Source organism: Mizuhopecten yessoensis, unplaced genomic scaffold (assembly GCF_002113885.1).
Source record: "Mizuhopecten yessoensis strain PY_sf001 unplaced genomic scaffold, ASM211388v2 scaffold11009, whole genome shotgun sequence".
Lineage (NCBI taxonomy): Eukaryota > Metazoa > Mollusca > Bivalvia > Pectinida > Pectinidae > Mizuhopecten > Mizuhopecten yessoensis.
This window is the reverse complement of record NW_018408833.1, coordinates 1,207,965-1,235,365: the sequence shown is the minus strand read 5'-3', so window position 1 is coordinate 1,235,365 and position 27,401 is coordinate 1,207,965. Positions and strand designations below refer to the sequence as shown.

Sequence of the window (27,401 nt, the reverse complement as noted above, 5' to 3'; positions counted from 1 at the left end):
AAAATATTATGTTAACTTATACAAAGCATACTAACAGAATTAACGTGTTGTCTGTTTAAGTGGGTTACCATTGTGTTTATATAGATAGTAACGGTTAACAAACAAACACACATAAATGACACAACCTACAAACAAATAAAAACTAAAAATATATATGTTTTTATTATCGAACATGCTTACTCTTCAGCTGCCATATTGATAGGATAAGCACATCCTAATGGGACAGTCAGAGTCACTAAGACGTCGATCGAGGAACCTTCCGCTACGGTATAGGAAGTCTGATCTGTCTGTAAGAAAACAAGGACAGTAAACTATCCCGTGAACCGATATCTCTCAATCGTTAAGATATATTCAACAGAAAAAAAAATGGAAAAAATATTGCTTTCCAAATCGATATGAACTTATGCAGGTTTTCAATATTATCTGCTGAATCACATAACTATTACGAGATTGTTAGATACAATATATGCTCCCATCTAAACTTCAACATACAGCTGTACCATCCATCGTAAAGGTTTTGCCACTTGCATAACTTTTTTCCCTGTTAAACAGAAAACAATCGTCCATGGACCTTTTGACAATTATTTATATAAACCGCTATTGAACAGGAAACATTCGTATATATTTTTCAATTTACTTTTATATAAAACAGGAAGCATTAATCCATACAACCTTTAAACTACTATATAGTACTGATAAACAGGAAATGTTCGACAATTCATCCTTTAGACTACTATATAGCGCTTTTGAATAGGAAACGTTCCTCAATACATTTAACCGTGTATAACATATTTTGACAAAACAAAACTGTTGAGTATTTCCAGTTTTTTCAGAATATGTTTGCGTTTCAAATGTAACTGCAAAACTCCAGAGGTTAAATGCACAACGAAATATATACACTGAGGATTCAAATTAATCAGAAAAACAGTAACATGTTTATATACATGGTAATCTCCCTATACATACCGTAAAACCAGCTTTGAAGGAATCACTTGACCTAAAAGGACCAATGAAACTCTCGTTTAGACCACGCAGACGAACTTCACATCTTACCTAAATAAAAAGATGAAAAAATAGCAAATATGTACAACATTAAGAGAAAGACATTTCGTCCACTTAATCTTAAAGCGAATGTCAGTCTCAAATAAAAATGAACCATGTTTCTAAACATTCTCTTTAGGTTTGTAAAACACATAATATATACATATAACATACATAATATGGACGACGATTAACAACTGACATTTAAATAATGTAATAGCAACAGAATAAGACACAAAATATATAATCTTGTTGATTAAATATACATTTATACAACAGGAGAGACTATGACAAGTAACTATAAACAGGTTAAATAATATCAGTTCATTAATATAGTATGACGTATTGCACAGATGTTTAAAAATGTTAGGACTAACAGAGATCGACATGGGCAAGCATGTAATTTGGCAACCCTTATAAAGGCTTGCCGGACTGTTTGCTAGTACAGAAAGACGAGGAAAGGGTTGGAGAGAGAACGAGTAGCATGGCTTGAACAGAATATAGAGTGAAACATTAGTGTAAAATACGTATGTCGAAATATTTGAAAATTCTAAACACCAAAGCACTGAACAGAGAAATCAACCTACTCAAGCGGTAAATAAAGGAAGCCAGCTGGCAACATCACAACTGGCCAGTTCTGAATTTACTTGCCAAATATATACGAACAAGATAACGCAAACGACAAATACTTCAAATATGACATCATTGTTGATGTTATATTTATATGTATTCATTATGACAAAGTCATTGAAGTTGAGCTAGAATGTTAAAATACAAACGAGCATTGTTAAATATGGTGTTAAATATTACCCAATATAATTGTCATCTGTATCTATGATTCTGAAAGTATGACCTTTACCTTCAACTGATCTCAAAAGATACTGTCAGAAATAATTGCATGACGACTTTTGAAACAGAATTGAAAGAGTTTTTAGGAAAGCGTTGACAAGCAAAATGCCACATTATCATGCACATACTATCTAAGTATGACCTTGATGGTAGGATTGAATTACGTTTCAGCAAATTTGGTGTGAAAAAGGTTTCTGGTTTTATCATGCCTGTGATTTTGTCGAATTGTTCCGTCGACAAAGTAGAATTGGTGATTAACGGTTAGGAAGAACAAACTTACCAATGAAATGCTGACAATACTTATAATCAAACTCCCATTTAACATGATTGAAATACTCGCCAAAATATGTTCAGTAAAAGAAGTAAATATGATATTACTAACCAGGAAATTCAGTTTGTAGGTTTCCCTCCAGCATTCCTCCAGCAAACGAGTGGTCGACAAGTTTGTGTATGTTACCAGTGCATGGGAACAATTTGTCAGGGGGTTATCATTGATGTACCAGTTGATGTCGTATAGATACTGCCCAGCGGTTGCGTTGTCATCACTGAAGGTTATGTTGTGTTCAAATTTTATTTCAGTGTTTAATGCGTTGGCTTTAGGGAAGGTTAGAATTGGTCCTATTCTCTCTTCCAGTCCAGACATTATCGTAACGGTGTATGGAATGTCTACAAAACCTAAAAATACAATAACGATCCTTTAGTTATATCTCCTTTATATTTTTACACATTAAACAGTCATCTTGGCAAATAAAAAAAAATGGATTAATCATAATCTATTTCGATAAAGGATATGATTTATTCATTTCAAAATGACAACACATCCTATGCCGCCAGTGCTGTGTTCCTTGTGTCCTCATGAAATATCCCCCTGTCACATATATCGGAAGGCGTTCTGCAATGACAAACAGCACTGTATAAATTTACATATATTTCACTAGGTTCATTAGTTTATTTAACTAGGTTTCACATCCCATCATTATTCTGACAACATTTAGTTTTCATTTTACAAAATATTACGTCACAATTTTTTTTGTAGTAATAGGATTGAAAAATTCTGAAGAATCGGATTATATATTCTAGCGCAGCATATTTTGTAATATAATATTTATATGAAATAAATAATCATTCAAATCCTCTTCAATATATATATACATATACAAAAGATTCAAAAAACAATCATTTCATTTAAATTGGTTCCTTACCTTATACTTTCGACCAATCTATAGAGATATCCACGTCAGTCCCATTACCCCTTGAAGTTAACGGTTTAAAAGAGTCAGTGTTTCATGTAATGAAGGGCTATAACATTTTTATAGTGATATATAATATCATATTAACTTGATTTTGTTGCCATCTAATCTTTTTATTGGTAGCAGATGTGTTTATAGTCTTCTAGTTTTACTATAGGACAGGGTCAAAAAATGTTAGTGCAACATTTACAAACTCTTAAAACGGCCATAGCTTATGTGCCATTTTTATTTTTTATTTATAAACATTCCTTTAGTTGTCGAGTGGGAATTCCATCATGATACATTGAATTTCATCTTTTCTTCCATGTTTAGTGTAACAGGGATATATATATATATATGTTGTGTAAGACTTGGAATTGTTTTTAATATTATGAATGGTCTTGGTGTAAGGAACCTTAAATGGTTGTTTTGTAGTATAGTTGTGTGATAAAAGAATGTGGTGCAAGGACCCTTATTTTTGTGTGTTATTTGTATGTAAGAATGTGTGGAATGTGAGTACTTTTAGTCACATGACATCAACGGACATTTGTATTGGTAGGTTTTCCAAATCTTAATTTTAAGAATTAGAGAACGGGTATTACATGTATAACACTTTGTATCAACTGCCAGTCATACGCCACTTGTAAGACAAAAATGTTTTTGTAAACCCCCGCAGGATTTGTTGGGTAAGTTTAAAATGTATTCTTTTATATTTAGAGATATTTTGTATAATAGTATAAAGTAAATTCAGCATTATTGATATGTGAATTGTAAAAATAATAACATATTTTTATACGGAGCTCATTGAATCAAAAACGTATATATCTATTATAATGTACTATTATGCACTACTGTGATAGATAAAGTATGTGTACGAGTTATGTCCCTTGATGTAAACAGACTATGTGAGAGATTTGAGTGAATGTGTAATGTGTTGAAGTTTGCACTTGCATGGTTTTTAATATAGAGAATAAGCGTAAAGAAAGAACCTTACAGTGTTTAGTGGATATTTTAATTCACCAATATAGTACTGTAACATTAGTTTTATCATTATTTGTGATTTGAAAACATTTTTATCATTGTGAAGAGCCCACATAATGAAAATATCATGTTTAGCTCAATTGACCTGTAAGCCACGTGAGCGTATGTCATGGTACGGCATCCGTCTAAACGACGTCTTCCCAGATTAATGATATTTTGTTCAAATAAATTACCTTGCCCATATTCAAGTTCACAGGGATCGTTTGGCTAGTAATATGCTGGAAGAAGGCATACCAGGTTTGTTCAAACGAATCGTCAAAGGCGTGAATTGTGTTGAAATCTGGTTGAATTTGTTTTTATATTGATTGACAAACAAAGAAGTTATAAACAATCTTCTTCATCTACCTATTACGTCTGGGATAATATTTGGCCAGTACCATGGTGGGAAGAAATGCTATCGAGTTAGTTCGAAGCAATAACCTTGACCAATTTCTATATGCAGAGAATTGAAACGAAAAATGTGCTTTAATCCATTCCTTTTATATCACTTTTAGCAATGAGTTTTACTTTTCAATAGCACTGCACTTTTATTAATGAAGGAAATTTTGTTACTATAAATGTAACAGATATGTAGCCATTTGTCAAAAACAGGCCCCAAATAATCCTTTAATAATCCTCATTATCTTAACTTTATTAAGATATAAACTATATTTACTTCACAACAATTTATAAACAAGTTATATCAACTTGTATAAATTACTCTTGTTGGCCCGGATTTTTGCGCGCGGGAGTCTTAATATTGGAGGAAACCGGAGTATCCGGAGAAAGCCCACGTGGTCGGGCAGGTGACCCGATACCTTTTCACGTCCGATCCGGAAATTGAACCCCGGCCGCCTTTGTGAAAGGGATTGCTATCCAATGCCCAACCCATCCACTTATATAATTTTTCATAACATGAATGACATATAATGCGTTTCACACTTAGACAGAAAATACCCGGATAATATTGATACTTGTATTTTTGAAAATTAATCTTATACATGTAAATACACGAAAAAAGCATTTAAAAAATAAAACAAAACGATGGAAAATAAGGAACAACAAATATGTGAAACGAAGTAGCTGGTATGAAGAAAAGAACAAAAAGGCATGTAACTTGTGAAAGAACAAATTATAAGATAGTAGTAAATGCATTATGAAACTAGCAGAATGAAGGATGAAAACTTAAAAGCGTAAATACATAACATGAAGGGTGCATAATTTTGACCCCTATGACAATCCATACATTATACATCAAATATATAATAAAAAGCTTTAAATGATATCAACATTTGAGAAATTGTGTTCACTGCTGTGTTGCTGAAATTGTTATGGCCATATTGTCCGGTGATTTTAGTTAAAACATATTATGTATGGAGTTTTTTTGGTATTAAGATGTTTATGAAAGTATCAGAAATATATTTAAACAAAATATTTACTAGCATTCAACATACATCAATGTTAATTTTAAGAAGAGTAGGTCAATACATATTTTACTTATTTGTCTGTTAAAATCAATGGCATTATGATATTGTATTTACGAGTGCTTTGATCGATTGATTCATCACTTATAAATATTAAAACATTTCAAGGAGAAACAGCCAATCGATGCGAGCACCTGTTAGTAAATAGGATGTCAACCAAAATTAATTTGAATAATAATGAACATTTTCTCCATTATTCACCATATAAATTGTCTTACTTATACAGCCTGGTGTAAATCCTGTTTCAGATGTTTCACCAACTGGACACTTTGTTTCAGTTCCTTAAAATTGAAAGATAATTTGGATTAAAATATGTCACATATTTTCCTTTAGCTTTAATGCATGAATCAATTCAAAACAATATCACACAAATGCATTCTAGTTATTCGGGCATTTTATTATAAAATGTAATTTGATATTGGCAAAACAACCACAGTGCTTCACTCTCTGAAATATGACTGTGTTGGTGTCAGTCAGCAGGACGCCATCTTCTCAATTTGAACTCATTCACCCGTACATAATTTAAACTGGACTTGCCCAGTCTTTGATTTGGTAAGGTTCAAATGTGACTTTGAGGTGAACGGGTTGAATTAACTTACCAAAGCAATATCCATAGTCTCCTGGAGTTTCCTTCAGATCGTAGACGTAAAAGGAACCGCACAGTGTATAAGACACCCTTAGGTGTAATGAAAAATCAACACCATACCAAAGCGAAGTTCTGATAAGTATACATCTTTTGTATTAAATAAATCCAGTCAAAATTGACAGAAAAATGGAATGCTCCGAATGCCTTATGGTGCTAGAGCAAACCGCAACATCGTGTTACCTTACAATTTGGTGTGCATTAATGAACACTTTTACCGGTTAGTTATTCGTCTGATACATACAGTAGGGTACCAGACTATCCCCGGCGTGGACGTCCGCTAGAAATTACGCGGCGACATGACAGGTGTTTATCTCGTACCAACCCTGCTACCGTTTTTAAACGGCTACTTAAAGGCAATTAACCTAATACGAAAATGTGGAAATCCATTACGATCGAGGAAAATAAAAAAAAAAATCGGTTGCGACCCGACTTAATTAAAGCCATTTATGATGGTGTAGTGCTTTTAAAAAAGATAAGACTCAGTTATCGGTAGGGTTTGATAAACTTCCCCCTCTTGTTTCAAATTAAAAAAAAAACACCTCACGAGTGTCCATAAACTACTTCACTGTTATACAGTTACGTGACAACGGTCTGCATAACACACGTGAGTTGTTCATTGTCAGTATATATACACCTACCTTTTAGGTAATTTAGCAACCTGGTTGGAAAAGATTACCTTCAAGTTAGTCGAGGAAACGTAGCAGTGATCTATTCATAACAATGAAGAAAAAACTGTAAAATTGGTGTATTAAATTTCAAATTGTAAATTTCCTGTTATTACATGCTCTCAACGGCTGGAACTATTTTGATATGGAGTTTCTGGCCGACTAGCTGGGCATAAGCAATGTTTTGTTTAGATTAAAACGTAGTATATAACCTACCTCTCTCTCTCTCTCTCTCTCTCTCTCTCTCTCTCTCTCTCTCTCTCTCTCTCTCTCTCTCTCTCTCTCTCTCTCTCTCTCTCTCTCTCTCTCTCTCTCTCTCTCTCTCTCTCTCTCTCTCTCTCTCTCTCTCTCTCTCTCTCTCTCTCTCTCTCTCTCTCTCTCTCTCTCTCTCTCTCTCTCTCTCTCTCTCTCTCTCTCTCTCTCTCTCTCTCCCAAATATCTTTCTTAACAAAAAGTTTGAAACACAACAACAAATTTGCAAAGTTAGCATGCACCGCAGTGATCACATTCGGATGTATACTTTCGGCATTCGGCTGTATACTTTCGGCATTCGGCTGTATACTCCTAACAAAACATTTCGTATTGCTTTTCTATCATACCTGACTGACCTGGAAATTCACCGACCTATTCTTATCTATATGTTCATCCCTGACTCATCTATCTGTCAGTGGATGGAGGCTCCTAGAACAATCTACAAATCACTTAACCAGCATTCAAAGTGTCAATCAATGCACGATGTTAACCAGATTATAAGATTTCATTTTAAATGTACGTTTGATCAAACTACTGCTCTATATTAATACTTACTTCTGTATAGCTGTTATATTTCGCGGGGTTTTTAATTTCGCTATATTTGCGTTTTGACTAATTTTCTCTAATTCTAAGCACCAGCGAAATAATCGAAAATGATAACCGCTTTTATGAACCTTATCACATACTTATAACCCAACGCTGTTTTGCAAGCTTAAATGAACTCAAAGCAGATTATCACCGGACAAGTGAGCAGTCCATGTTAAAACTATACTTACATATAAATGTCCACAACATATTTATGTGTACACAGTAGGTGATTAAATGATTAGAGTTTAGACCTACAAAGGTACGAAACATTTTATTTTCTTTCGAGTGAAGTCACTGGCGGATGACGACGCACGGGATCAGTGTTTTCAAACGGTTTACCTGCATTTCGAGGTTAAACCCTTAAATGATGACACTCAAAACACTTTGTACGACACATGGGATTCGGGTGCACAGCGAAATTTAACTCCCGCGAATACGTAATGAATACGAAACCGCGAAAAATTGACCCCGCGAATTTAAAGCGCTATACAGTACTATAAATGATATAAGATTCTCGACTCTAAACTGCTGAGCCGTTTAGAGTCTGGACACCGGTCATTTACACTCTTTGCTTGACAAAGGAAACACACCTTTTCAAAAGCTCGCAAAATAGGTTTTTCAATTCCTGTTTGTGTTCAAAACAAACTTTACATTTATGATATAATATTGTTATTTTCTTCATATTTAATTACCTAATTATTTGCTTATTTTGTTGCAAACGACAATTTTATTTCACCTACATTCACTTAACTTGCTATACGTATAGAGATATAGAGAGGTCTATTAGGAAGTTGAACTGTTGTTTACTAAAGTCGTGCCATAATGTATACAGAAACATGACCATTTGTTCATTTTTGATACCAAAGTTTATCAGGGTAAAACATCAAACATGAATTACTTGTGTATTTCAGGAAAACGGAGTTTCTCATACTGGAATTAGGTGTGGTGCCAAATAAATACACAGTATGGAGCTTTGGTTCATTTTTGTCCGCTGCATAACTTGTTACATATATTACCTATATTCACCAAACTTCCTATACTTTTTATCGGGGGGAAAGTCGGGCGTCATTTACTTAAATTAAACCTGAAGCACTTATATTTAAATAATGAATGTCACACTGTTATTTTCATTCCTTTGATGCATATTTTTGTTTATTTTTTTAATAGTAACAATGCAATCATAAGCTATACAAAGTGTACAGGGTTACATATACGGTAAAGCTAACATAGGTATACTCTGTCCTATTGCTATGACTTGTAAGATAATATACAGAATGCTTTTCGATTAATCACATCCAAGAAAAATATCAACTTTTTGGAGTAATAAAGTACTCTTGAAATAAAGATTTCTCCGGCTTTTGAGGTTTGTTCGTTATTAGAGGTAAATAATAGTTTGGTACGATATGAGTCGATCTGCAAGGTTTTAGTCGTTTTCTTTCAATTTTAATGATCTAAGAATAAAGAAGGACCCTTACTGCAACAAATCGTTCGCAAAGCTGCGATCATTGCCTTTGAAAACCGCTTTCTGAATATGACAATGAAACTATTCGTGGAGAATCAGATATCATAAGAAGCAAACGTAACCTTGCTTGGTCATGAAATTTATGGGCATTCGAGTTAGCAGCAACCCTAGAATAACAGATCTACTTCATACGACCATAGAAACCAGTATATCGGGGAAATATGCGTCCTTTGTTCGAAGATTGAACACTTTTCATTTACTGCTGTTAGCTTCAAGAATTCCCATCACAAAACGGTCCGGCGTTGATGTTGTATGAAGAAACATTAACTACATTATGCAGCTTTTCGAACAAGATGTATGCTAAAATGCCGAACAAAACTATAATTTCCCGCTAAACAAACTAATCATTGACTTTTAACGAAGGAACCCACTGCGTATGGATAGAAAAGAAGGAATAGACCAAAACACCTGATGTTTCACAGAAACCAGTTGTTTTTCTTCGAATGTTGCCAATGAGTACCGCCTTAGGAACAACTCTTGAAACGAAAACATTGTATAATGCAGATTAAGCTTTGTACATCCTATCAAAATCCAAATGCCACGCCATGGAAAATGTCCACATCCACAATGCTATATTGGGATGAATACATTAATTATATCCAAGTACATTCACAAGACAACATGGAACTCTCCAGATGATCAAACAAACATCAAATTGATCATGTCATCATAAACAAGAAAGGGAAGGGCAGCCTGTTGGATATTATTGCAAGACATGGAGCAGATGTAGGAAGTGATTCTGGCCAAGTTGAAGCTAAAGCTGCGTAAAGCAAAGAGGAAAGATCAGAGACGAGCTCGAATTGATGTTTAGAAACTGAGAGATCAACAAGTACAGAAGGTATTCCAGACAGAAGTAAGAAAGAGGTTTTCAGTCATCATGGAACATTCGGAGGAACCTGATATGGAAGCATTCAATGAGGTGTTATTAGAAAGTGGCCAGCATCTGCTTGGTTCAGGAAAAAGGAAAAAGGAGGAATGGATCTCGGAGCAGACGTGGAAGAAGGTGGAACGAATGAAGGAAAAGAAAATGAAAATTCTGTCAATAAAGTCAGTAGGGCTTAAGGAAAAACTCAGATTGGAATACAGGGAGTTAGACAAGGAGGTGAAAAAGAGCGCAAGAGCAGACAGAAAAACATACACGGAGAGACTGGCAGAGGAAGCAGAAACAGCCGCTTCAAAGCAAGGCATGCAAACTTTATATCGGGTGACGATAAAAGACCAATAAGGCAAACTATTATCAAAATAAGATGATGTTTTGAATTGCTGGAAAGAGCATTTTGAGAAGGTGTTCAATATGGAAGACCAAGAAATAGAAGCAGTCACAGAACCACCTAGTATCGATGAACAGCTGTATTAAAAAATGGAAAAGCTGTTGGGATGGATCAGATAAACGCAGAATTGCAGAAGGCCGGAGAACACTATTTTTTTAATTTTTTTTTTATTCAAAATTTTTGTTGTCACATTCAAAACATACAAAAATATGTAAATATCAGTAAGAATAACGAAAGGCCACTGTACGTATGTTATCTATATCTTTGAACAGAACTTGCATCTATAAAACTTTATTACAACAAATACAAATATAAAAAAATCATACTGCTACATTGCTACATTAACTTTGTCATATTTCATGATTGATTAAACTCTGAAGATTGTATCTAAAAAAACAAAAGAGAAAAAAAAGAGAAAAAAATGCTTACAACTCCAATCATGTATTCATATTTAGCATTCTGTCAATGAAATTCCATTTTTGATTTACCATAATCTTTTTTTTATTTGAGTATGTATCAAGTCCACACTCTTCTACTTTTTTATAAAAAAAAACATGTAAGTTTTCCTTTCAGTAGTTGTAGGGGTTTTCCTCCTTAATTTGCACAAATATATGTAATATTTTAATATTAAAATCAAGAAATTTATTTCATTTTCATTTTCAGTTCCAAAAATACCAAACAACATGATTACTGGGTCTCTTGCTAAGTCTATTTCATATTGTGACCTCAAGAAATACATAAAGGATGACCAAAGAGATTGTACATGACAACATACCCATAATAAATGTATTGATGTTTCTCTTCCCTCACCACAGAATGTACATCTTTCTGTTTCACTCAATTTACATTGCATAATTTGGTATTAGTATATAGAATTCTATGAAAGAGTTTGAACTGAAAATTCTGAAGTTTAGTGTCATCTGTAATATATCTCGGAACTGAATAAAACTTACACCAGGATTCTTTGGGAATGCTTACATGTAAAATTTCCTGCCATGCATCTTGACTTTTCTTGGGTATTTCTGTGACTGATTTCAGCATAAATTTATAAAAATAGTTTGTAACCTTTTCATGTTTCTTCAAATACTGAATACATTTACTTTGTTTTGCCTCAATTGGTTCATTTCTTTGAAATAAAATTAGTTTCCATTATCTTGGTATTGCATTTAAAATTTCCAAAAATTCAATGAAATTAACATCCAAATTGAATTTCTCACAAAAGTATTCATGTGTTAAAAAACTATTGTTTTCAACAAGATCCCCAATAAAAAAAATGTCTTTTTCACACCAATGTTTATGAATAAAAATCTTTAATGAAGTTATTATACCAGATCGGCTGGGAAGCAACAGTGTCTGGGGTTGTGGGGAGTTCACCACCAGTTAACTCTGCCCATATAGTGAATATTTCTTTCCAAAAGATATTTAAGAATTTGGAAATTTTTAACAGCCCTTCTTTTTTCATTTTAAAGACTTTATCTCCCCCATATGGTTCAATTTTATCTAATATCAGTGTCTTCCATGGTAAAATATTTAATGGATCCAATATTTTTTTAATCCAGCACATTTTTAAAGCATGACAAAAAGATATGATTGTGGTACACGTAAACCTCCCTCATTATAATCCCCATACATAACTGTACGTTTTACTTTGTCTACCTTTTCGTTCCATAAAAATTCAAAGAAATATTTCTGTAGCTCTTTGACCATTTCTAAGGGTGGGTCTGGTAAGACAGTAAATGTTTGAATAAAAATGGGCAGAGCTAAAATTTTTATAACAGTTACTTTGTCAATATATGTAAGGTTTCTGAATGACCAATCATTTAGTAGCTTTTTGACAGCGACTATCTTTTGTCTGAAATTATCTTCCAAAATATTTTCCAATTGAAAGTTATAAGTGATACCTAATAATTTAAATTTTCCTTGGTGATTCCAATTCAAATTCCTATCTGGAAGTATTTCCTCTCCACAACCCCGTTTTGCCCCAATCCAAATTGCCTGTTTTTTTCAATATTTATCTTAAGACCAGAAACATTACCAAAATCATCTAAAATTTCAAGAACAGAATTTAAGGAATATGGATCATCCGATAAAGTAAAGGAAGTGTCATCTGCAAATTGATTTATTAGGTATTCTGAATTATTTACTTTAATACCCTTAATATTAGGACTTATTTTTATTGCTGAACTTAACATTTCTACACATAGGATGAAGATATATGGACTAATAGGGTCGCCTTGTCTAACTCCACGGCATACATTAACAAAATTGGAGCAGTGTCCATTGTTAATTACACAACATGAATTCTCATTATAGAAAGTTTTTATCCATTGTAAAAGGGAAGGACCAAAGCCGTAAAAGGAAAGCGTTTTAAAGATAAAATTAAACTCTAGAGAGTCAAAGGCTTTCTTAAAATCTATAAGTAACAATAATCCAGGGATATTTTCTTTTTCAGTATGTTCTATTAAATCATAAATTAGCCTAGTGCATTCTCCAATATATCTTCCTTTAAGGAAGCCTTTTTGTGTTTCACTTATTATACTGTTTAAAACTGTTTTAATTCTATTTGAAATAACTGAAGAAACAATGTTGTAGTCAACATTAGGTAAGGTAATAGGCCTCCAATTTTTTACATATAATTTAGATTTACCTTCTTTCGGAATACATGCAATCATACCTTGACGTTGTGTTATAGATAGAAGTCCCTCGTCATATGCTTGATTAAGTGAATTAATTAAAAACCTTTTGATATTTGTCCAAAACAAAATTCTACAGTAAATCCATCTATTCCAGGAGATTTATTATTGTTCATATTTTTTAGGAAGTTAAGACATTCCTGGTAATGTATTTTTCCTTCTAACTGGTTACTTTGTTCCAGGGACAGTTTATTTATAAAGGGATTGTCATTATCAAAAAAAAAGTCATTCGCCACATTATCATTTGTGTATGAGCTAGTATAGAGTGTCTGATAGAATTTTTTCTGTTCTCCTAAATTGTCATGTATATCTGTTATTTCCTCGCCAGTTTCTGTTATAAGCTTTGGAATTAACTTTTCTTGATATGTCTTTTTCCTAAATTGCAAAAAAACCTGGAACTCCGTTCACCTTCAACTTTTCATCTTGCTTTTGCTCTCAAAACAATCCCTTTAATTTTACTGTCTCTAATGAACTTTAACTCATTTTCTACTTCTTCAATAGCCCCCAACTGCCTATCTTCGTCCTGCTGTAATTTTTCCAGTTTTAATTCTAGATCATTTTCTAGTTTATCTCTTTCCCGTTTTTTATATGATGAGTAAGCAATAGTTTTCCCTCTAATAATCAATTTTAAAGTCTCCCATAGCAATTTATCACTTATTGAAAAGGTAATAATGTTTATATCTTCCTCTTCAGGATAAGTACATGTGGCATATATATCAATAAAATCTCCAACACATTTTTTGACCAGACCAACATAATCCAGATCATTTAACAAACTATTATGAAACTTCCATGTTCCCTTTCCCTTTTGCTGGTCAAAAATTTGTATAGATAAAGAAATTGGGGAGTGATCCGACCTATAACTTGCACCAATACCAGTTTTACATACAAAATGATTTAAATCTGAAGATATTAAAAAATAATCAAGTCTAGCTTGTTTTCTCTGTGGACCATGCCATGCAAAACTAGTTCTTATCCTGATTTTGCTCTCTCCATATATCTACTAAATCAAATTTTTCCATAATTGATATAATTTCCTTTTAATTAGCTGAAGCTAAAGCTGCGTAAAGCAAAGAGGAAAGATCAGAGACGAGCTCGAATTGATGTTTAGAAACTGAGAGATCAACAAGTACAGAAGGTGTTCCAGACAGAAGTAAGAAAGAGGTGTTCAGTCATCATGGAACATTCGGAGGAACCTGATATGGAAGCATTCAATGAGGTGTTATTAGAAAGTGGCCAGCATCTGCTTGGTTCAGGAAAAAGGAAAAAGGAGGAATGGATCTCGGAGCAGACGTGGAAGAAGGTGGAACGAATGAAGGAAAAGAAAATGAAAATTCTGTCAATAAAATCAGTAGGGCTTAAGGAAAAACTCAGATTGAAATACAGGGAGTTAGACAAGGAGGTGAAAAAGAGCGCAAGAGCAGACAGAAAATCATACACGGAGAGACTGGCAGAGGAAGCAGAAACAGCCGCTTCAAAGCAAGGCATGCAAACTGTATATCGGGTGACGATAAAAGACCAATAAGGCAAACTATTATCAAAATAAGATGATGTTTTGAATTGCTGGAAAGAGCATTTTGAGAAGGTGTTCAATATGGAAGACCCAGAAATAGAAGCAGTCTTAACACCGACTGAGGACATCTTAGACATCAATACAGAACCATCTAATATCGATGAAGTTAAAAAAGCAATAGCTGTATTAAAAAATGGAAAAGCTGTTGGGATGGATCAGATAAACGCAGAATTGCTGAAGGCCGGAGAACACTTGACACCAACAATTCTGACAGATATTGTGAGGAAAATATAGAACAAAGAGGAAATACCATCACTCTGGAAGACCGGCCTAATAGTAAAACTACTCAAAAAAGGTGATCTGTCATACTGTAATAACTGGAGAGGGATTACGTTACTGTCAGTTACCAGTAAAGCTCTCAGTAGAGTGATCCTCAACATAATTTCAGCCATCACAGACCCTCTACTATGAAAAGAACAAGCAGGTTAGAGGAAGGGACGATCATGTGCTGACCAGATATTCACCCTTAGACAAACAGTAGAGCAAAATAATGAATGAAGCTCGTCAGTCTATATCAACTTTATTGACTTCACAAAGGCTTTCGATAGTTTTAACCGGTTGGCCTTATAGAGATTACTCAAACACAACGGTATCCCAGACAAACTCATCTCCATCATTTTGTATAGACTGGATAATGAAAGAGACAACCAGAAACACAACGAGAGGGATTAGTTGGACATTTAGAGAGATGCTGGAAGATCTAGATTTTGCAGACGATAGCATGCTGCTGTCTCATCGATATCAAGACATACAAGACAAAACCGACCTCCTGCCTACAACAGCAAAACAGATAGGACTTAACATCAATGTCAGCAAAACCAAGATTATGAAGATCAACACCAGGTCAAATGAATCCATTACCCTAAATGCAACAAACATCGAGGAAGTGAATGAGTTTGTCTATCTAGGAAGCAAAATCAATGCAGATAGTAATTCTGTGATTGATGTATAAGCTCGCATTGTCAAGGCCAGAGGAGCATTTGCATAACTAAGGAACATCTGGAAGTCCACCAAGATCAGCACCAACACCAAATTAAGGATGTTGAAAAGCAACATACTGGACGTCCTTCTGTATAGTGCAAAATCCTGGAAGACAACAAATGCTCTTAATAACAATCTGAATGTCTTCCAAACTATCTCACAAGAAGTCAAGCAAAGGAGATGGAGATGGATTGGACATGTCTCCAGCATGCACCCATATTCCATCCCTAGGGTAGCAACGAGATGGACACCACCCGGAAAAGAAGGAGAGGAAGACAAAAGGAAACCTGGAAGCAGTTTGTTAAGAAAGAACTGAAAGTGAATGACTGGATTTTGGGGCAAATACGCCAATGGTCCCAAGACAGACATGCATGGAAATCTCTGGTTGTGGCCCTATGTGCAACCCTGCACGGAGAGGACTAACTGAACTAACTAACTAACATTAATTATATACATGAAAAGAGCTAAAAAAACAAATTGAGATCGATTGACAAACATTTGTTGTTTGGCCTAATCAAGGCCTGGTGTTCCTGCCGGGTTGGTTATATAAGGAGTTAAGGTATATCTTATTTAAAAGTTATTTGTATGCAACGTAAAGTTTAAATCATTTCAGTCTCTTTTCAATTGCTTTTATTCTTTTGAATTCAAAAGATTATTATTTTATGTTTTTTATTAATAAAACATGCTCTATTCAATCATCAATCTATTTAATAATTGAAAATCGAATATTTAATGTCACTCATTCAGTTTCTTTATATTGACAATTTGATTATTAAAAAAAAAAGATTTACAAATAATAATGATTCAAATTTTAAATGTTAAGAATTCATACTCTATAGCAAAAGAAACACACAAATAAACTCTCTTAAATTTATGTTATTATGCATACCATTACGTCAGCAGGACATAAACGGTATGCACGCCGCCATCTTGTGCGCATATACACTGTACGCTGTACTCCACAAAGTCACGTGTCAAATAACGTCATCAACAACGAAAAGTCTTCACGTTTTGAAATGCATTATTGTCTTAACATTACCGAACCCAATCGGAAAGAAAATTTATTCAATATGACTTCGATTTATTTTTTAAAAGGAAGACGAGTCGTTCTCTGATTTGGAATATCCCGAGAATTTCCGGTGAGAAATTGGCAAACAAAGTGTTAACCGTTGATACCCTTGTCGATTTATTATATTAAAAATTATATATTCATATTAAGATACAAGTCTTTTTTTATAATATAAAAAAAAAATCAATATTAGAAAATGAATTTCAAATATTAATACATGAATCGCTAATATCATTGAATGTAATGTGGCTTGCCATAGACTACTACTCCTAAACTCTTTTGTAGTTAGTGTATATTACAAAGTGTGATATAATGAATAACATCTAATTATAGATACATTATAATTTGAAGCAACGTCAACATATTTTGCTCTGCCTAGCAAATATGTAGAATCCAAAACGAGTATCATCAATCTAATATGAAGGAAAACGAGTAAGCGATTCATTTTATCATATAATACAAAATAAACTGTATAATTATTATCTGAAACGAATATTTTGCATTTGGCCGCCTTTGAAACGATGAAAATTGCGTCTTCTTCACAATGATGTGACGTCATATTGATTATTTCTATTTGATGGTGAGGTCATTTCCGGAGTGATATTACACCCGTTACACAAACATAATGTATGTGATGACTTTATGACACAGCATAACACGGTATTCATATGATAAAAGTAAATGCATTACTTACTGTCGTCCATCCAAACCGGATTTTGTGTTCCACATTTTCCGGAACCTGGAGCCGTTTGAGGTATGGTCCCGCCGGCACCCGACACCGATCTATACCAGCCCTCACTTATTAGCAGATCATTTTTATAAACAGGCCCAGCGGAGATCGCGGTGGACCGCCAGGGATCGTCCAGCAACCCGTGGTTATGCACCAGGCAAGGGTCATCATACTGTCCTGAAACCATTCACAATAGATAAAGCATTGACACCCTTTTAAAAACCTTTTGGAACCTGTAAATTTGTTTATGCTGGGAAGTAAATTATTTTGTGAATGTCTGTAAATACTGGAACTGTCGAAATAACTTAAGAAAAATAGAAATGTGCTGGTTCTTAAGTAAATCCAAGTCAGTACCAAACTCTAAGTATAGAAACTCGAAAAACTTTAAAATCCATTCGGTTATTTGATTTTGCTGAATAAAAACAGGAAATGAGAATATCGCGTTTGTCAAAATAATGGTAGTTATTAAACCATTTTCACTGATACTCACCATCTACTACAGCAATCAGTAACCATAGCGTTATCCAACAGCGATAGTACATATCTGGTCCTGATTTCAGTTGGACTCAGACAGATCCTGTATTGCTTGAGGTATATACTATCTGATCGATGACGTAATGTTAAGGGTTTTAAAACTCTTGTCAAGACTTCCGTGTTGTTTGCTTGTTTGTTTGAGGTCCTCGCAACAGCCAATTACTTATCAGGACGGTTGCCTGGGGAGGGACTTACAATGGGTGCAGCAGATCATTTTTTGTACAATCTATACCTCAATAGCGATACGTGGAAAACAAAACCCGACTCTACAGGTGTCCAACTTTCGTCGCCTCTAATAATATACAACATTTATATAGCGCCCTACATAATTTGTTTTAAATTACTCTAAAGCGCTTTACAACATATGGATAATAGTGACAATTATAATTGGTAAACAGAAAAGGTTTACAATCACTATTACACATTAAGCAAGAAGATACTCATCTCAATGTGCATATAAATGAATTGAATATATAAAGGGTGTTGTGAACATGATATCTGTGCAAAGAGCCTAAAATACAGACGGGAAGAGGAAGGTCATATGTCCTTCTTGAATTCGACCAGTGTATTTGACTTTCTTATAGTAGATTGTAAGTTATTCCACAACGAGGCCGAAACCCTCCCAAAGCACGAGTTTACATAGGTCACAGTACGAGATTACAAGAAGTCTATTCCTTCCATGAACCAACAAGGAAGTTGAACAGTGTATCAGTGTTTAATCATACCCATTTCGCTCGATAATTGAATTTGTGTAGTCAGCCCACTACAATTACTGACAATGCTTAAAATATAGTTGGATGACTGTATTAGTGGTGTTTGGGTAGTAGTAAGAACATATTCTTATGGTGAGATAGTAGGGAAATCATATTCCAGTTTTTGGGTTTCAATAGTGGAACATCCGTATATCAAAGGCAGAAGAGTGGGGCGATCGTATGAGAAGTGTCTCCATAATGGACAGGCCGTGTTAGTAGAGTCTGTTTAAAGGTACAGACGTGTTAGTAAAGTCTGTATAGTACAGCGGCTGTGTTAGTAGAGTAAGGAAAGTGTCTGTATAGTAGGACGGCCGCACAAGTAGAGTCCGTATAAAGGGACGGGCGTGTAAGTAGTGTTTAGTTAGTGGGACAGCCGTGTGAAAAGTGTTTAGATAGTGGGACGACCATGTTAGTAGTGTTTAGATAGTGGGACGGTCGTGTTAGTCTAGTCTGTATAGTGGGACGGTCGTGTAAGTAGAGTCTGTACAGTTTGACGGCCGTATTAGTAGAGTCTGTCAAGTTAGACGGCCGAATTAGTAGAGTCTGTATAGTGGGATGGCCGTGATAGAAGTGTCTGAATAAAGGGACGGGCGTAATAGTAGTATTTAGATATTGGGAAGAGTGTTTAGATAGTGGGACGGCCGTGTAGGTAGTGTTTAGATAGTGGGAGGGCTGTGTTAGTAGTGTTTAGATAGTAGGACGGCTGTGTTAGTAGTGTTGAGATAGTGGGACGGCTAACACAGCCGTCTCACTATCTCAACACTACTAACACAGCCGTCCTACTATATAAACCCTTAACACGGCCGTTTCACTATCTAAACAGACGTGTTTAGACTGTGTTTCGGCCTCGTGATAGTAGTGTTTAGACAGTGGGACTGTTGTGTTAATTGTATTGAGATAGCGGGACGGCTGTGTTAGTAGAGTTTAGACAGTGGGACTGTTGAGTTCATTGTATTGAGATAGCGGGGCGGCTGTGTTAGTAGTGTTGAGATAGTTTTTGAGAAGGTGTTCAATATGGAAGACCCAGAAATAGAAGCAGTCGGTGTTAAGACTGCTTCTATTTCTGGGTCTTCCATATTGAACACCTTCTCAAAAACTATCTCAACACTACTAACACAGCCGTCCCGCTAGCTCAATACAATTAACACAACATTCCCACTGTCTAAACACTACTAACACAGTCGTCCCGCTATCTCAATACCACTATATAAACACCATTAACACGACCGTTTCACTATCTAAACAGACGTGTTTAGACTGCGTTTCGGCCTCGTGATAGTGGTGTTTAGACAGTGGGACTGGTGTGTTAATTGTATTGAGAGAGCGGGACGGCTGTGTTAGGAGTGTTTAGACAGTGGGACTGGTGTGTTAATTGTATTGAGAGAGCGGGACGGCTGTGTTAGGAGTGTTTAGACAGTGGGACGGGTGTGTTAGTTGTGTTTAGATAGTAGGATGACTGTGCTAGTAGTGTTTAGATAGTGGTACGTAGTGTTTAGACAGTGGGACGGGTGTGTTAGTTGTGTTTAGATAGTAGGATGACTGTGCTAGTAGTGTTTAGATAGTGGTACGTAGTGTTTAGACAGTGGGACGGGTGTGTTAGTTGTGTTTAGATAGTAGGATGACTGTGCTAGTAGTGTTTAGATAGTGGGACGACCATGTTAGTAGTGTTTAGATAGTAGGACGGCTGTGTAAGTAGTGTTTAGATAGTGAAACGGTCGTGTTAATGGTGTTTATATAGTGGGGCGGTCATGTTAGTAGTGTCTAGATAGTAGGACCGCTGTGTTAGTAGTTTTAAATAGTGGGACGTCTGTGTTTGTTGTGTTTAGATAGTATGTTACTAGTGTTTAGACAGTGGGACGGGTGTGTTAGTTGTGTTTAGATAGTAGGATGACTGTGCTAGTAGTGTTTAGATAGTGGGACGGCCGTGTAGGTAGTGTTTAGATAGTGGGACGACCATGTTAGTAGTGTTTAGATATTGGGACGGTTGTGTTAGTGTGTTAGTAGTGTTTAGATAGTGGGACGTCTGTGTTATTTAGACAGTGGGACTGTTGTGTTAATTGTATTGAGATAGCGGGACGGTCGTTTTAGTCTAGTCAGTATAGTGGGACGGCCGTGTTAGTAGATCCGGTACAGTGGGAAGGCCGTATTAGTAGAGTCTGTATGGTGGGATGGCCGTGATAGTAGAGTCAGTATAGTGGGACGGCTGTGATAGAAGTGTCTGAATAAAGGGACGGGCGTGTTAGTAGTATTTAGATATTGGGAAGAGTGTTTAGATAGTTGGACGGTTGTGTAAGTAGTGTTTAGATAGTGAAACGGTCGTGTTAATGGTGTTTATATAGTGGGGCGGTCATGTTAGTAGTGTCTAGATAGTAGGACCGCTGTGTTAGTCGTGTTAAGTTATTGGGACGACTGTGCTAGTAGTCTTTAGATATTTGGACGGCTGTGTTAGTAGTGTTTAAATAGTGGGACGTCTGTGTTTGTTTTGTTTAGATAGTACTACGGCTGCGAAGTAGTGTTTAGACAGTGAAACGGTCGTGTTAATGGTGTTTATATAGTGGGGCGGTCATGTTAGTAGTGTCTAGATAGTAGGACCGCTGTGTTAGTAGTTTTAAATAGTGGGACGTCTGTGTTTGTTGTGTTTAGATAGTAGGACCGCTGTGTTAGTAGTGTTAAGATAGTAGGACGGCTGTGTTAGAAGTGGTGAGATAGTGGGACGGCTGTGTTAGTAGTGTTTAGATAGTAGGACGGCTGGGTTAATAGTGTTTAGATAGTGGGACGTCTGTGTTAGTAGTGTTTAGATAGTGGGACGTCTGTGTTAGTAGTGTTAAGATAGTAGGCCGGCTGTGTTAGTAGTGTTTGAATAGTAGGACGGTTGTGTTATTAGTGTTTAGATAATGGGACGTCTGTGTTAGTAGTGGTGAGATAGTGGGACAGCTGTGTTATTAGTGATTAGATTTTGGGACGGCTGTGTTAGTAGTGTTTAGATAGTAGGACGGCTGTGTTAGTAGTGTTGAGATAGTGGGACGTCTATGTTAGTAGTGTTGAGATAGTGGGACGTCTGTGTTATTAGTGTTTAGATAATGGGACAGCTGTGTTAGTAGTGTTTAGATAGTGGGACGGTTGTGTTAGTAGTGTTTAAATATTGGGACGGTTGTGTTAGTAGTGTTTAGATATTGGGACGGTTGTGTTAGTAGTGGTGAGATAGCGGGACGGTTGTGTTAGTAGTGTTTAGATAGTGGGACGGTTGTGTTAGTAGTGGTGAGATAGTGGGACGGCTGTGTTAGTAGTGTTTAGATAGTAGGACGGCTGGGTTAATAGTGTTTAGATAGTGGGACGGTTGTGTTAGTAGTGTTCAGATAGTGGGACGTCTGTCTTAGTGGTTGTGTTAGTAGTGTTTAGATAGTGGGATGGTTGTGTTAGTAGCGTTTAGATAGTGGGACGTCTGTGTTAGTTGTGTTTAGATAGTAGGATGACTGTGCTAGTAGTGTTTAGATAGTGGGACGTCTGTGTTAGTTATGTTTAGATAGGATGGTTGTGTTAGTAGTGTTTAGATAGTGGGATGGTTATGTTAGTAGTGGTGAGATAGTGGGACGGCTGTGTTAGTAGTGTTTAGTTAGAGGGGCGTCTGTGTTAGTTGTGTTTAGATAGTAGGTGTTAGTAGTGTTTAGATAGTAGGACGTCTGTATAAGTAGTGTTTAGACAGTGGGACGGTTGTGTTAGTAGTGTTTAGTAGTGTTTAGATAGTAGGACGGCTGTGTTAGTAGTGTGATAGTGGGACGGTTGTGTTAGTAGTGTTTAGTAGTGTTTAGATAGTAGGACGGCTGTGTTAGTAGTGTGATAGTGGGACGGTTGTGTTAGTAGTGTTTAAATATTGGGACGGTTGTGTTAGTAGTGTGTAGATAGTGGGACGGTTGTGTTAGTAGTGGTTAAATATTGGGACGGTTGGGTTAGTAGTGTTTAGATATTGGGACGGTTGTGTTAGTAGTGGTGAGATAGTGGGACGGCTGTGTTAGTAGTGTTCAGATAGTGGGACGTCTGTGTTGGTAGTGGTGAGAGTGGGACGGTTGTGTAAGTAGTGTTTAGATATTGGGACGGCTGTGTTGAGAGTGTTTTGGTATTGAGCCGTCTATGTTTGTAGATTTTAGATAATGTAATGGGTGTGTTAGTAGTGTTTATATAGTAGGACGGCTGTGTTAGTAGTGTTGAGATAGTGGGACGTCTATGTTAGTAGTGTTGAGATAGTGGGACGTCTGTGTTGGTAGTGGTGAGATAGTGGGACGTCTGTGTTATTAGTCTTTAGATAGTTTAGATAGTAGGATGACTGTGCTAGTAGTGTTTAGATAGTGGTACGTCTGTGTTAGTAGTGTTTTGATAGTAGGACGTCTGTGTAAGTAGTGTTTAGACAGTGGGACGGTTGTGTTAGTAGTGTTTAGTAATGGTGTTTATATAGTGTGGCGGTCATGTTAGTAGTGTCTAGATAGTAGGACCGCTGTGTTAGTAGTTTTAAATAGTGGGACGTCTGTGTTTGTTGTGTTTAGATAGTAGGACCGCTGTGTTAGTAGTGTTAAGATAGTAGGACGGCTGTGTTAGAAGTGGTGAGATAGTGGGACGGCTGTGTTAGTAGTGTATAGTTAGTGGGGCGTCTGTGTTAGTTGTGTTTGGATAGTAGGTGTTAGTAGTGTTTAGATAGTAGGACGGCTGTGTAAGTAGTGTTAATATAGTGGGACGTTTGTGTTTGTAGTGTTTAGATAGTGGGACGGTTGTGTAAGTAGTGTTTAGATATTGGGACGGCTGTGTTGAAAGTGTTTAGATATTGAACCGTCTATGTTTGTAGATTTTAGATAATGTAATGGGACGGCTGTGTTAGTAGTGTCAGAATAGTGGAATTGTCGTGTTAGTAGTGTTTGGATAATGGGACAGCTGTGTTAGTAGTGTTTAGATAGTTGGACGGCTGTGTTAGTAGTGGTTAGACAGTGGGACTGTTGTGTTAATTTTGTTGAGATTGTGGGACGGCTGTGTTAGTAGTGTTTAGATAGTGGGACGGTTGTGTTAGTCTAGTCTGTATAGTGGGACGGCCGTGTTAGTAGAGTCTGTACAGTGGGAAGGCCTTGTTAGTAGAGTCTGTTCAGTGGGACGGTCGTCTTTGTAGAGTCCCTACAGTGAGACGGCCGTATTGGAAGAGTCTGTACAGTTGGACGGCCGTATTAGAGTCTGTAAAGTTAGACGGCCGTATTAGAAGTCTGTATAATGGGACGGCCGTGTTAGTAGTGTATGTATAGTGGGACGGCCGTGTTAGTAGTGTCGGTATAGTGGGACGGCCGTATTAGTAGTTTCTGTATAGTGGGACGGCCGTGTTATAAGAGTCAGTATAGTCAGTATAGTCAGTATAGTGGGACGGCAGTGATAGAAGTGTCAGTATAAAGGGACGGGCGTGTTAGTAGAGTCAGTATAGTGGGACGGCTGTGTTAGAAGTGTCTGTATAAAGGGACGGGCGTGCTAGTTATATTTAGAAATTGGGAAGAGTGTTTAGATAGTGGGACGGCCGTGTAGGTAGTGTTAAGATAGTTGGACGGCTGTGTCAGCAGTGTTAGATAGTGAAACGGTCGTGTTAAGGGTGTTTATATAGTTGGGCGGTCATGTTAGTAGTGTTGAGATAGTGGGACGGCTGTGTTAGTAGTGTTCAGATAGTGGGACGTCTGTCTTAGTTGTGTTTAGATAGTGGGATGGTTGTGTTAGTAGTGATTAGATAGTAGGACGGCTGTGTTAGTAGTGTTTAGATAGTAGGACGACTGCGCTAGTAGTGTTTAGATATTTGGACGGCTGTGTTAGAAGTGTTTAAATAGTGGGACGTCTGTATTAGTTGTGTTTAGATAGTAGGATGACTGTGTTAGTAGTGTTTAAATAGTAGGACGGCTTTGTTAGTAGTGTTTATATAGTGGGACGGTTGTGTTAGTAGTGTTGAGATAGTGGGACGGTTGTGTTGGTAGTGTTTAGATAGTAGGACGGCTGTGTAAGAAGTGTTTAGATTGTGGGACGGTTGGGTTAGTAGTGTTTAGATATTGGGACGGTTGTGTTAGTAGTGTTTAGATAGTGGGACGGTTGTGTTAGTAGTGGTGAGATAGTGGGACGGTTGTGTTAGTAGTGTTTAGATAGTGGGACGTCTGTGTTAGTTATGTTTAGATAGTAGGATGACTGTGTTAGTAGTGTTTAAATAGTAGGACGGCTGTGTTAGTAGTGTTTAAATAGTGGGACGGTTGTGTTAGTAGTGTTGAGATAGTGGGACGTCTGTGTTGGTAGTGGTGAGATAGTGGGACGTCTGTGTTATTAGTCTTTAGATAGTAGGACGGCTGTGTAAGTAGTGTTTAGATAGTGCGACGGTTGTGTTAGTAGTGTTGAGATAGTGGGACGTCTGTGTTGGTAGTGGTGAGATAGCGGGACGTTTGTGTTAGTAGTGTTTAGATAGTGGGACGTCTGTGTTAGTTATGTTTAGATAGTAGGATGACTGTGCTAGTAGTGTTTAGATAGTGGTACGTCTGTGTTAGTAGTGTTTTGATAGTAGGACGTCTGTGTAAGTAGTGTTTAGACAGTGGGACGGTTGTGTTAGTAGTGTTTAGATAGTGGGATGGTTGTGTTAGTAGTGGTGAAATAGTGGGACGGTTGTGTTAGTAGTGTTTAGATAGTGGGACGTCTGTGTTAGTTGTGTTTAGATAGTAGGACCGCTGTGTTAGTAGTGTTTATATAGTGGGACGATCGTGTTAGTAGTGTTTAGATAGTGGGACGGTTGTGTTAGTAGTGTTAAGAAATTGGGACGACTGTGTTGGAAGTGTTTAGATATTGAAACGTCTATGTTTGTAGATTTTAGATAATGTAATGGTACGGCTGTGTTAGTAGTGTCAGTATAGTGGAATTGTCGTGTTAGTAGTGTTTGGATAATGGGACGGCTGTGTTAGTAGTGGTTGGACAGTGGGACTGTTGTGTTAATTTTGTTGAGATTGTGGGACGGCTGTGTTAGTAGTGTTTAGATAGTGGGACGGTTGTGTTAGTCTAGTCTGTATAGTGGGACGGCCGTGTTAGTAGAGTCTGTACAGTGGGAAGGCCTTGTTAGTAGAGTCTGTTCAGTGGGACGGTCGTCTTTGTAGAGTCCCTACAGTGAGACGGCCGTATTGGAAGAGTCTGTACAGTTGGACGGCCGTATTAGAGTCTGTAAAGTTAGACGGCCGTATTAGAAGTCTGTATAATGGGACGGCCGTGTTAGTAGTGTCTGTATAGTGGGACGGCCGTGTTAGTAGTGTCGGTATAGTGGGACGGCCGTATTAGTAGTTTCTGTATAGAGGGACGGCCGTGTTATAAGAGTCAGTATAGTCAGTATAGTGGGACGGCTGTGTTAGAAGTGTCTGTATAAAGGGACGGGCGTGCTAGTAATATTTAGAAATTGGGAGGAGTGTTTAGATAGTGGGACGGCCGTGTAGGTAGTGTTAAGATAGTTGGACGGCTGTGTCAGCAGTGTTTAGATAGTGAAACGGTCGTGTTAAGGGTGTTCATATAGTTGGGCGGTCATGTTAGTAGTGTTGAGATAGTGGGACGGCTGTGTTAGTAGTGTTCAGATAGTGGGACGTCTGTCTTAGTTGTGTTTAGATAGTAGGACGGCTGTGTTAGTAGTGTGAAGATAGTAGGACGGCTGTATAAGTAGTGTTTAGATAGTAGGACGACTGTGCTAGTAGTGTTTAGATATTTGGACGGCTGTGTTAGAAGTGTTTAAATAGTGGGACGTCTGTGTTAGTTGTGTTTAGATAGTAGGATGACTGTGCTAGTAGTGTTTAGATAGTGGTACGTCTGTGTTAGTAGTGTTTAGATAGTAGGACGTCTGTATAAGTAGTGTTTAGACAGTGGGACGGTTGTGTTAGTAGTGTTTAGATAGTGGGATGGTTGTGTTAGTATAGTTTAGATATTGAGACGGCTGTGTTGGAAGTGTTTGGATATTGAGACTGCTATGTTAGTAGATTTTAAATAATGTAATGGGACGGCTGTGTTAGTAGTGTCAGACTAGTGGAACGGTCGTGTTAGTAGTGTTTCGATAATGAGACAGCTGGGTTAATAGATTTTAGATAATGGTAAGCCTGTGTTAGTAGTCAGAAAGTCAGAATAATGGAATAAAGACACAAAATATATGTTTAATGATGTTGTCGATCCACTACGTGAAACAACTGTTGGTTTTTTTATTGCTATATTTATTCTGCCATTGTGCCGATACATAAATCTATTGACATATATTTCATTGATATTTACATTTGAGTTTGAAATTATGTGTATATGTAGAAGGGGTATCTGTTATCTGATTTCTGGTTGGTATTGCAATTCTAATTTCATCAATTAACTTCGACATAGCTTTACCTCAATGCAATATCTGTAAAATTATTCTGGTGCATTTGATGTTAGGTTTAAGTCTATGTTCAGTCGTGCTTGTAGTAAGAATGCAGGGGACCTATTTAGCAAAGTATTTTT

The 27,401-nt window shown here is 36.6% G+C and overlaps 1 protein-coding gene across 4 annotated transcripts in view; it reads right to left on the bottom strand.

Annotated features, from left to right (window-relative positions):
* Positions 1 to 27,401, bottom strand: part of LOC110464552 (von Willebrand factor D and EGF domain-containing protein-like) — a 108,193-nt gene that overhangs the window by 17,474 nt on the left and 63,318 nt on the right. Inside the window, exons 1-6 of one of the 4 annotated variants that reach the window (XM_021519822.1) lie at positions 18,104 to 18,167; positions 17,578 to 17,790; positions 5,842 to 5,904; positions 2,273 to 2,565; positions 967 to 1,053; positions 181 to 287 (exon numbers count right to left, since the gene is read on the bottom strand). The exons of 2 other annotated variants lie outside the window; for them this stretch is intronic. In XM_021519822.1, coding sequence (XP_021375497.1) covers positions 181 to 287; positions 967 to 1,053; positions 2,273 to 2,565; positions 5,842 to 5,904; positions 17,578 to 17,790; positions 18,104 to 18,155 — 815 coding nt within the window. In that variant the 5' untranslated portion in view covers positions 18,156 to 18,167. Of the gene's footprint in view, positions 1 to 180; positions 288 to 966; positions 1,054 to 2,272; positions 2,783 to 3,092; positions 3,143 to 5,841; positions 5,905 to 6,222; positions 6,275 to 17,577; positions 17,791 to 18,103; positions 18,168 to 27,401 lie in introns of those variants that run through there. One more of the 4 variants, XM_021519823.1, reaches the window with a different exon arrangement.